This window comes from Indicator indicator, chromosome 15, assembly GCF_027791375.1.
Source record: "Indicator indicator isolate 239-I01 chromosome 15, UM_Iind_1.1, whole genome shotgun sequence".
Classification (NCBI taxonomy): Eukaryota; Metazoa; Chordata; class Aves; order Piciformes; family Indicatoridae; genus Indicator; species Indicator indicator.
The window spans coordinates 10,902,495-10,914,102 of NC_072024.1; the positions used below are offsets into that span (position 1 = coordinate 10,902,495).

Below are 11,608 nucleotides of genomic sequence, written 5' to 3' on the forward strand. Positions count from 1 at the left end.
TGTCTCCTTGCTCCAAAATGCCTCTTTCCCAGGAGGCAGGAGCAGGCAGAGGCACAGGGTGATCTCTGTCCTGCATCTCTGGCTCTGAGATTGCTCTGAGCCTGCAGCGCAGCCTGGGCTGCCTTTACCTGAGAGCTGTCAGTCTCTCCCTTCCCTGACTGCTTCTTATCCTGCTTGCTGTTTCAGGTGGGCTGGAAATCAGTTCTCCTCTTGGGGTGGGAAGCCCCTGTGGATTGACCCTCATGATCCTGGTGTTCATCACATCTTCATTGATGATAACATCCGTCTGGATGATGCAGACACCATCGTTCATCCCCAGGTAGGCAACTGAAGGCATGAGCTGGGGCGTGTCCTCGCTGGGGTCAGACATATTTTGTCTTCTTTGCACAAACACAAGCCTGCAAAGGGAGATCAAGGCATAGCCCTGGTGTCACTACACCCCATGCCACCAGCTTCGGTTGGCAGAGAACTGCAGGTGCTGGCTGCCTGCACTTGCTGCCAAGTGCTTCTGCTCCACCAGGTGAGTCGTTCCCCACTGCCAGCAACAGCAACAATGGTGGCAGTCAGCCTCAGGCTGTTCCTTGTCTGTGGCACTGAATCATAAGGGCAGTGCTTTTGGTGGACTACACCTGGAAAAGGGAATGTTCATGCAGGCAAAAATGTGCCTGTCATCTGGACAACTGTTTGTGCTCAAACAAGAGCTGCAGATTCACAGGCAAACCTGCACCTCTCCCCATTTCCATCTGAGAGGAAACAGCACAAGGAGAGGGGGAAACCTGGTCAGCAGCATTTGCTGGGCACTCAGGGAATGGTGAGGGATGGAATGCTCACTGGATATTCCCTTCCATAAAAGCTCTCTCAGCTCATGGAGTTGTAACAGATGTCAGTTGTCACTGCCTGGAGCAGACCTGTCAGGAATAGACTTTGCTCTGTGCCATGCCTGATTTGGGGGAGTTACTGTGGATGGCTCTGCTGAGAGCCTGCAGTCAGCTGCTGCCTGTGTATCTTCAGCAGCTGTAGCATGGTTCACAGAGTACACTTGCTCCATTTCAGCCTCACGCTATTTCCTTGATCAAGGAGTTCCTCCTTTCATGGTCTGCAGCCAGAATGACAGGTCAGTCAGGCTGCTTGGCTTGTCTCAGGGCAGCCATGCAGCCAGCCCCATGGCTGTCCCAACACCACGTGAGACAGATAGAATCAAGGATGCATCATTCCTGCTGCTGGGACATTGGTGTCCTGCAGCCAGGATCCATAGGTTGGATGTCAGCTTCCCGTCCACTTCCACTACCAGCTCTACAGGGTTGTCCTTGTGTTGGTGACAGTGACAGGGCATCACTGGGAGGGAAACAGATTGCCACGTGGCCTTAGGCAGAGCTGTGGTAAAGATCAGAAGGGGAAGTTCCTGTTCTCTTCTGTGTGATGCAGTGGAAGCCAAAGGAAGAGCTGTTGACAGAGATTTTCCAGGGGTTGGCTGCTTCACAGAGCCACTTTCTTTAAGACGTGTGGTGTTCCCTTTTCCTTAGAGGAACCCAAGTCACATGTGTGCCAAGGTTGTTTGGAGCCGAAGGCATTTTCTAGGAGAAAGGAGAAATCTGGAGAAACTTCACCTTCTACTGCTGGAGCAGAAATGTGAGCACCTGCTCTTTACCACTGACCCACAGCTAGTGTGAAAGTGCTTGTCCAAGGAGGAGGGCTGGGTACCAGTGCTGCTGCAGGGCTGTGCACTGGTACCAGGCATGGTCCTAGCACCACTGCCTGCAGAGAGTGCAAGTGCTTCTGTGCACCACTCTCTCCCTGCAGGTGTTTTCGAAGCAGGGCAGCAGCAGGCCCAGGTGTGTTCCCACCTCAGAGCTGTACAACGTGTGCCTGGTGCAGACTGACCTGCTGGAGGCCATTGCCAATGAGGACTATTTCCTGAACTGTGTGAGGAGGTGTGAGGAGAACTATGATCATTACCTGGCCTGCATGGAGAAGGACACCCTGGACCAGCAATGGGATGGACAGTGATTTCACCTTGTGCAGCTGAGGAGCTCTGTACTACTATTGCACACAAAAAACTCCTGGGCTGTGCTCCTGCTTCAAGCTGTCCCCTCTCCAATGAGTGATGTGTATGCTCAGTCCTACCAGGAGCCTCCATGCCTGAACACGATCCTCCCGAGAGGTTGTGTGATGGAATCCCTGGAGGAAGTGGCTTTCCTTCCCTTGGTAGTGTGGTGGGGAGCTGCCTGCTTGACTTGACAGCACTGCCTGTTGCGCCAGCTCCTGTGTGCGGCCTGGATCTGGCTGTGTCACTCTGCTTGCCGGGCAGGGCTGCAGCAGCAACACAAGCAGCCACAGAGTTTTCATGCCTGCCTACCTGCTCCTGCACCAGTGGCTGATGTGGAGCTGGAGTGAGCACAGTGTTGTGGGTGGGATGCCTCAGTGCCATTCAGGCCATGGTGTTCTCCCCGACAGAGCTAGCAGTGCCATGTCATTTCTGCCCAGTATTAAAGCAACTCTTTCTAGCTCTTTTTCGGTACGTTTTCTGCCTGCTCTTGGCTTTGCCAGTACGGGTGTGTGGAAAGCACATTTCCTGGCACGTTAATTTGCAGGGCTCATCTGAATGGGGACAAAAGTGACAGCTGAGGATTTGGGACTAAGGTCGTACTCACAGCAGGGCCAAGTTCAGGCCCTGTCCCTGACAGCCCCTCAGTGGGAGTTCTCTCCAGGGCAGGATGGTGGCTTCCCAGCGCCGTGAGCTCTGTGCTGAGGCGGCCGCTGCGCTGGCAGCGTGCGGCAGGGGAGTGCAGAGTCGCGGTGGGGGAGTCTCTCCTGCCCCCCTTCTTGCTGCAGCTCCGTCCGGGCAGGGTGACCGACAGCACCGAGGGCCCCAGGAGGGCCTGCGGAGAAAAGCGGGGCCTGGCGGGGGGGGTCTGGGCGGGCGCGGCGCCGCCCCCGCCAGCAGCGGGCGGGCCCGGCGCGGGCGGCATCGCGGAGCGGCGAGGAGAGCGGCGGAGCGGACGGAGAGGTGAGCGCGACTATGGTCCCTGCCCCGCTACCGGTGGCGGGGCGGCGCGGAGAGCCGGGTGGTGGTGGGGCTGCGGGCAGGAGCCTGGGGAGCGCGGTGGGTGCGGGCTGTGTAGCAGGAGCCGCGGAGAGCAGCGGTCCGAGAGCGTGAGCGTCGGGGGTCCGGACTGTGCACCGGGAGACCCGGGGACTGGGAGCTTCGGGGAGGTACGAGCTGTGCGCTGAGAGCCCCGGCGATTGCGGGCGGAGAGTCCTGGGGTGCGAGAATCTGGATGCGTCGAGATCGTGCACCAAGAGCCCCACGGAGCGGCAGCCCGGTGTGCAGGAACCCCAGTGGACGCGGGCAGAGAGCCCAGGGAGTGGGTGCCCCGGTGGGTGCAGATTAGGAGGTCCGGGAAGTGGGAGACCGGAGAGGGTGGGCAGGGAGCTCCAGAGTGCAGGAGTCCCAGGTAGGTGCAGGCAGAAAGCCTCTGGGAGGGGGAGCCAGGATAGGATGGGCAGAGAGCCCCAGCGAGCAGAAGCCCTGGGTACTGGGAATCTGGGTGAGTGCAGGCAGGGAGCCCCAGCGAGCAGGAGCTCTGGTGGGTACAGGCGGGGAGCCTTGGGGTGCAGGGGCTCCAGCGGGTGCAGGTGGGAGCCCTGGAGAAGGGGGCTGTCACACTGCCGAGGTTTGCCGGCTTGCCAGTACTATGGTGGGTACTGGGGGCTGTGGTGGGTGCCTGGGTGCTGACTCGGGTGCTCTTCCCACAGGAGCTGGTGGGCAGAACCAGGTCAGCACTGAGCCAGGCCGGATGGGCAGCACAGGAGGGCCAGAGCCCGTGGATCCCCAGGGTGGCTGAGCTGGCCCATGGCGGCAGGTGCAGGCACCTTTGCATGGGCCACCTTCCCTGCCATGCCCACAAGCCGCGTGTACTGCAGTGCCGCGCACCGCGATGGGCAGCTCTTCGTGCTGGGCGGCTGTGGGGTTGGTGGGAGAGCTCTGGGTACTGCCGAGGTGCTTGACCTCCTGGCACAGCGTTGGACCACGCTCCCACCGCTGCTCACACCACGGGCTGGCGCTGCTGCCCTCGCCCTGGGCAAGCAGATCCTGGTCGTGGGTGGCGTGGATGCGGTGCAGAGCCCCCTCGCTTCTGTTGAGGTATACCACGTGGATGAGGGCAAGTGGGAGAAGAAGGCGGCTCTGGCTCAGCCCTCCATGGGCATCTCGGCTGTACAGAGAGGTGAGGAATGGGGCTAGGGATGCATGTACCTCTGCTGTCCAGAGAAGCAGGGATGCAGGGGCTGGGGATGCTCTAGTGGGATTTGAGTCCCACTGCTGCTTGGGATGCTGCATGCAGGGAAACTTGCCACTTAGTTACAAGGTCATGGTCCTGCCCCAGAAGCCCGGTTGGAGCCTGGGGCTGGGTTATGTGGAAATCCTGCAGGCATGGGCGTCTTTCCCAGCTGCCATGGCTGGGAGCTGTGTTGGGGTGGCTGAGCACCCTGCTCCAGCCCAGCTTGGTACGCTGTGATTGAACATGCTGTGATTCCTGCCCAAACTTTGCTGAGTAACCTCTGAACTGTGGCACAGTCCAGCAGCCCATGTGCCAGGAGGTGGGGTTGATCCCCATATGAGATGCCCATGTGTACTCTCTGGCTGAGAATGCCACGGCATGGCCCCAGGTTGCATCAGGGTGGGCAGGGCAGAGGAGACAGCCTCCCTGATGGGAGCGGACAGGGGTGCTGGCTGCACCAGGAGCAGGATTTGGCAGCATGACTGTGTTGCTATGGTGTCTCCAGGGAGATTGTACTGCTGAGAATAATTAGAGCCAGTGGCCTTATGCTGATGGATGGAGTCGAGAGGGGACCGAGAGGGTTCCAGCAGGGTCACAACACTGCTGGACACAGGTGTGGTCACAATGACTGTCCTCCAGCCACCCTGGAACAGCAGCTGGCTGTGGGGCTTAGCAATGTCCGTGCTGTCTGCCTTGGAGGGCACAGGGCAGACTCCCAACCCTGTGGCACTGCCCACAGTCCCCACAACCTCACTGTCACCTCTTTTGCAGATGGGGCTGTCTATGCATTGGGGGGAATGGGTGCAGACACCTCTCCCCAGGCACTGGTTCGCGTCTATGAGCCAGCAAAGGACCACTGGCAGCCCCTGCCCTCCATGCCCACCCCCTGCTACGGGGCCTCCACCTTCTTGCAGGGCAACAAGATCTTCGTTCTGGGTAGGTGCCACTGGGGTGAGCTGAGCAGCCCCTCATGCCCCTGCACTTTCCCTCCTCTGCCTCCCCAGACCAGGGAATGACCTGGTGTATCCTATGTGGCTCTGTGCTGCCCTCCCACCCCAGCACTGCAGCCAGCAGGCCCCATCCTGCTTGCTGAGCACACTGATGGTGCTAGCTCAGGGTGCAGGCCACCACAGCTTCTTGTCTGTGCACAGGGGGTCGGCAAGGCAAGCTGCCTGTCACTGCCTTTGAGGCCTTTGACTTGGAGACAAGGAGCTGGACACGCTACCCCAGTGTCCCCAGCCGCCGCGCCTTCGCTGCCTGTGCCATGGCTGACGGTGTCATCTTCAGCCTTGGAGGGCTACAGCAGCCAGGGCCCCACAACTTCTATTCCCGTCCCCACTTCGTCAACACAGTGGAGATGTTTGATCCTACACAGGGTGAGCTCTGTGTCTCTGGGTGGGGTGGAAGCATCCCCTATGGGTAGAGGATGCCTCCCTAGGTCTTGGTGAGAGGTGCCTGTTTGTGAGGCACACAGTTCATCCAAGCTCTGAGCATTAGCCCCTTGTACCCATGGTGAGCCCTGTGCTACACTTCCTGGACCCAGGGAGCTGTTAGCCCAAGGAATTCTGGGCCCCAGTGTGCAGAGAGGAGCTTCTATGGTGGATGCTCACACCCCCTTGTTCCCAGGTGCATGGAGCAAGCCAAGCCGTGCTGTCCGCATGAGGGAGAAGAGAGCTGACTTCGTGGCTGGCTGCTTGGGAGGAAGAGTGGTGGCTGTGGGTGGCCTCGGTAATGCCAGGGGGTAGGCGTATGGCCATGTTCCCACCCCCATCCTTTGTGGCACATCAGTGACCTATGTGACAGTGAGGTCAGCTGCGCAAAACCACAGGGGTACTGCAACTCTGTCTGCAGTTGTGTCCTTCTTGGGCCCCCACAGGTCCTGAGGGACTTTACTGCCCTGCCCCACAGGCTGCCTACTTGCTCCTGTCCCCGCCGGCCAGGCTTTCCCCAATTCATGTGCAGTGTGCCAAGCTCACACAGCCTACACCGGCTTAGTCCCAACATGCAGGGCTGTAGCACTGCAACCCTTTCCCACGAGAGCTGGGGAAAGGTTAATGCTGTCACTCAGCAGCAGGGATAGAGCAGAGAGGGCTACCCAGAGAGCCTGGCTCCAGTTGCAGCACCCTAGCCCTGCAGTGAGGGCTGCCAGACACTGCCAAGCTTGCCTAAGGCGAGCCGGACCTCCTGCTGCTGGGCTGGGGGAGGTGATGGGGAAGGGAAGTGGTGCTGGCTGGATGCCTGCAGCATGGCGTTGCTTCTGAGCCCTGCAGTAGCTGCAGCTGTCCCCTTGGTCATGGTGATGGCTGTGGGGTGCTGGCACAGGGGCAGAGTGCAGCATCAGTGCCAGCAGCCCTCCCTGTAAGAATGCCACTAATCTTCTTGCAACCCTGCTAATTGCCTCTAGGATTGCAGACCTCTGCAGCACAGTATTCAAAGATTGGCCACTGCTGGGGGCCGTGGTTGGGGCATCAAAGGCGTGTGAAGGGGGAAAGGTAGAGCATGGGCTGTGGGGAGCGGCTGATGCTTTTCTGTTTCCCACAGGGAACCAGTCATGCCCACTGGTCTCAGTGGAAGGGTTCAGCCTCTCACAGAAGAAGTGGGAGCCACTGCCTCCCATGCCCACTGGCCGCTGCTCCTGCTCCAGCTGCCCAGCGCCCAGCCTGCTCTTCATCATTGGTGGGGTGGCCCAGGGTCCCAGTGGTGCTGTTGAGGCTCTATGCCTGCGTGAAGCACCCTGAGCAGGGCCCTGAGGACCAGCTTTGGCCGAGCACCAAGTGCCTGAAGACAGGGACAGGGTGTGTAAACACCTCTGCGTGTGGGTGACCTAGCTTTGGGGAGCCACCATCCTGTGACGCTGGGTGCAGAAGCAGTTGAGGTTCCTCACCATGCTTCAGAAATTCCTCTTGGCTCCTACACTGCTGTGGCAATGGAGCCCAGGACAAGAATCCTGCCTGATGGAAGGGCTGTGGCTGGTGGCATGGAGGGAGCAGTGGCGGCAGGACTGTCACTGGCCATGCTGCCCTGCCTGGCCCTGCCCATGCTGTGGCGTTTCTGTGCCATGTGTGTAGCAGTGAGTGCTGTGTCGTCGTAGACCCAGTCGATGTCTCATGTAGCACAGAGGTGCCCTGTAGCTCAGTGCCTAGGAGGTGATGTAGCACCTCAAATAAATGAAAGACATGGACCTTTACCTCACTGGAGTTGTGTCATCTCTGGTTATCCTGCTCTGGGCTGGGACATGCTGTAGCCTGTTGGGAAACCTTCTCCCAAGGGAGAGCCTAGTGACCTCTTCCCCAGCACGCTCTGGGGCCAGGACAGCTCTTGCTTCTTTACCTACTGCCAGGGAGAGCAAAGCAATGCACTGTAGGGATCCAGCCTTCATTTTGGAGAGGGAGAGTTGAACAGTGGCCACTCTACCTCAATACAGCCTTGCTTCTGCTCAGCCTCTTTTGTGAGTGAAGTTGCTGCAGCAGGTGAAGCAGCAGCAGGAGAGGAGCTTTGATGGGGGGAGCCAGGGTGCAAGAGAGGGCAGGGAATGGCTGAGAAATAATATGAGATGTCTAATGATGCCAGGGGCTCCTCGGCCAAATCCAGTGCCACAGCCCTGTCTCAAAGAATGGAGCATGGTCGGTGCCTGGGAGAGCCAGATCCAACCGTGTCCATCTCCCCCAGGCAGGGACACCACGTCTTACACTTACTGATGCTGGGAAGAGAAGGTAAGCTCTATATCAGTGGTGTCTGGGGATGATATTTAGGGGTGCATAGCAAGATTATTGTGGGGGTAACCCCTCCAAATGCCTGGTGGTGTGAGCTCCCCTGAGCCTCGTTGGTGTAGGCTCCATGCAGAGTCATGCACATCAAAGCAAAGAGTGGCAGCAGACACAGGCGAGGGATTCAATCTTTCACTGATACATTAGCAAGATCTCACATGTCCAGGTAAATAACAAGTGTGGATGCCTGACCTTTCCAAGACGGCAGTGATGTGATCCTCAGATGGGTAGCAGGGCCAGAGAGGCAGGAGGCCAAATCCTGGCAGAGTGCAGCAGCATCTGGCACATTGCTGGGGCAGGCTGCACTGTCTGCCAGGGGCATCACGTGTGGGGAAAGTTGGAAATGATTCAGAGAAGAGCATTCACACAACATTTTCAGTGTCATTGCCCTGTTGTTTCCGCTGCCTGCCCAGCACAGTGAAAAGGGATCTGTCCCAGTGTGCCACCTGTGTTTTGGGAGGAACATCCTGGGATAGCTGGGCTGGCTGTACCTCAGCTGGAGTCATCCCTGCATCTGCCTCTAGAGTTGCCATAGAAACCACCACTGTGCCAGAGCCAGCATCAACAGGGAGCCCCGAATTTGTGACTGATCTGTACCTCAGCAACTGGAGAAGGTCAGTGACTCCCACTGTGCTGGGAGTGCTGGACTGAAGAACCCCTCTTCTGAGCATGACATGGCTCCAACCTATGAATACTGCATCAGTGCTCCATTTCACAGTGGTCCCTGACCTGTGCCTCGGTAGGCTTTTCTTTCCCAGGGTCCTGGGATGTGATGGACCCCCTCCAGTGCTGCCTCAGTACCTCTTCCCAACCTGCCAGCCCTTTCCAGACACCACTGAGGTACGTAACAAATTCACTCTCACCAAAACTTTAGTCATGAGGGACCCTAAATCATGGAGCTGCACTGGAAATGCAGAGCTGATTAATAAGCTTTTCCTGCAGGAGTATCACATGGGTGGGATAAATCAGACACTGAGTCACCAGCAGATTTACATTCCTAGGTGCCAACTTCTCAGCTTTCCCTGTTGCTGGTGGGGTGGCCAGTGCTGCTTTTTCCAAAGTCAAGGGGATGCTGGCTGCAGGAGCTGGGAGATACCAGTGGGAGAAACTGGCTTGGGAGCCTCTTGCTGTTGTGGTGTTTTCAGCAGTAGGGCAAATGGTCTCTGCCCCACAAGGGGTTACCCCTTTCTTGGAAGCCTCTTGTTTCATGCATGGGATTGTCTGGCTCACCAACCCACCACAGCACCTTTTGGCTTCTCTCTTCCACCTGATGTGAACAGAAATCCATGACCACTCCTAGAAGTGCGGATTTCTCATTCTTTTCTATCTCCACTTTTAGGCACAGGACTAGGATCCGATCCAAATGAAGTGCGGGCAGATGGAGAGAGCTTCAGGTAAAGGGATGATGGTCCTGACCACCCTTGAAGGCTGACACATTGTTAACAGAAGACCTCTAGTGAGATTCTAATGAAACAAGTGACAAAGAAAAAAGGTCGAGGAACGTACCAAATATACTGCTGTCTATCTTCTGGCAGCTTCTGCTGATTTTTACTAAATGAAAGGCTTGAACACATTAGAAGCAGTCTGTTACTTCAGATACAAGGAGAGCTACGAGCCAGCTCCTGGCAACATGGCTAATCTCCCCAGAGAGTGTTATGGATGGGGAAGCCTGGAACTGAAGGTGGCTGTCAGACCTATAATAAAAAAAACATGTTTTTCTTATAGAAATTTCTCTCCATAGTCAGAAGAGATGGAAATACAAAAATCTCATTTATCATATTCCACAAACTCGGCAGACAATCAAAACAGAAAGCTCCACCATACCAGAAATAGGACATAGGTCTGTGTAATGCCCTAATATGACGTGCTGAGCCTTATCAGTGGTGTGCAAAGCACGGTCAAATCCTTTCCTAAAGGCAGTGGCAGTGCTGTAAATATGGGTAGAGGGTTCTACAGGCTCTTCTGAAGGGAGTTCTGGGCCAGATTTCCAATTATGAGCAATAAAATTATGGAAAGTCACCATTTATGTTGTAGGGACATATAGAACCTGGAAGCACAGCAAGGCTTTTGGCAGCACCAGGCTGTACAATGGAGATGTAGGCAGTGTAAGAGCAGAACAAGGCTTTTATTTACTCAACAAGTGCAATAAACACTAATGTTCCCATCAGCACAGCTCTCTGGAGGAAGGTTTGCCTTCCAGCCCATGGCTGCCTTGGATAGCCCGGTCATTATTCCATCCCTGAAGCAGGAATACAATCCAGGTTGTGATTCCCCATTCTGGTCCCAGAAAATCGACCTATTAGAGTCTTACCATGCAGCTGAGAGTTAACAAGCAACTGTGATAAATCTGAGCTATTTATACCAGCCCTAGCACTGTAGTGACAAGCAAAAACAATGCAACAAAGTCAGTCCAAGAAGTCTTTTATGTGTAAAAGTCCAGAATTATTACTGTGTTTTTTTTTTTTTTCCACATGAAAGCTTTATTTCTGTGGGATTTGATTAGGAAGCCACATATATATACATCAGAAAAGCCATTGACACCTCTGAGCTCCAGGCTGCCTTTAATACTATACACAAAAGAGCATAAAGGGGAACCTAAGTAGTTCCCCTAGTCTATCCATGAATTTATATCAACCTTATTTTTACAGTGGTTTAGTGTTTATGGAGTATCCTTGGAACCAGCAATCAAACATTCCAACCAATGTTGGAATTGTTGTGAATTAAAGGAGGGAAAAATAAACAAGTAAGCATGCTCATTTTCCGTTCCTGAAGATGGAAGATACAGGAGATACACAAGAGAGAAATTCAAGTAAAACCACATCTGAGACTCTTTCTCCAGGGAGTGTTTAGATGGTGGGTTATTTTTTTAACACTACTAATGGGTGGAATGCAATAATTCTGCATTTCTGCAGGAGTTATTTACATAACAGACAACCGCAGCCTCCAGACATGAAACAAACAGGCATCATGACTGCTGTGCTCTCACAGGAGGAGCCCTGGACATCAGGTTCACAGCCTCCTCTTCCTCCTGTTTCCCCTTTCCTTCTTCCCTGTGATAGCCATGTGTGCCCAGGGCTCTGCTCCAGAGCAGAAGGACAAGACCTGGCCAGGTGCCTGCCATGGGAGCAGACTTGTGATGGTTTGAAACTGTCTTTTTAATTTTTCCTTGCAAAGTTCAGAACAGAGAAAGTGAAAGAGTGTAAATAAGTCACTATTGGGTGTAAGAAAGCAAAATAACGATTGTTCTAAACACTTCCCTTGGATAGATAGAAATGTTTAAGAACTATTGCCCAAAACAAAGTGGGCACTCTGCACATTCTGCGTTCGGCAGTGGGGGCAGTTGCTGGGCTGTCTGGCTGCTGTTTCTTCTTCTCTTCTGGCTGAAGGTAACACGTACTGACCTTGGCAGCTAAGTTAACAACTTTCTGCTTAACTAACTCTGCTTCTCTGTCCAGGGGAGTCTGGGGGGAAGCTCCTGGGAGAGAGAGAGGCCCCTTTGGGAGCGTCCCCTTGGGGGGAAGCAAAGAGAGATCGGTTGTGCTTTTCTGTTGATTGTATATA

General features: G+C 55.2%; 1 protein-coding gene across 1 annotated transcript; it reads left to right on the top strand.

Annotated features, from left to right (window-relative positions):
• Nucleotides 1-3,853: 3,853 nt before the first annotated feature.
• KLHDC8B (kelch domain containing 8B) lies at nt 3,854-7,018 on the top strand. The gene is made up of 5 exons (XM_054387465.1): nt 3,854-4,226; nt 5,052-5,216; nt 5,432-5,656; nt 5,907-6,008; nt 6,822-7,018. Exons 1-5 carry the CDS (start codon nt 3,854-3,856, stop codon nt 7,016-7,018), a joined length of 1,062 nt encoding a protein of 353 aa, XP_054243440.1.
• The last annotated feature ends 4,590 nt before the right edge of the window (nt 7,019-11,608 follow it).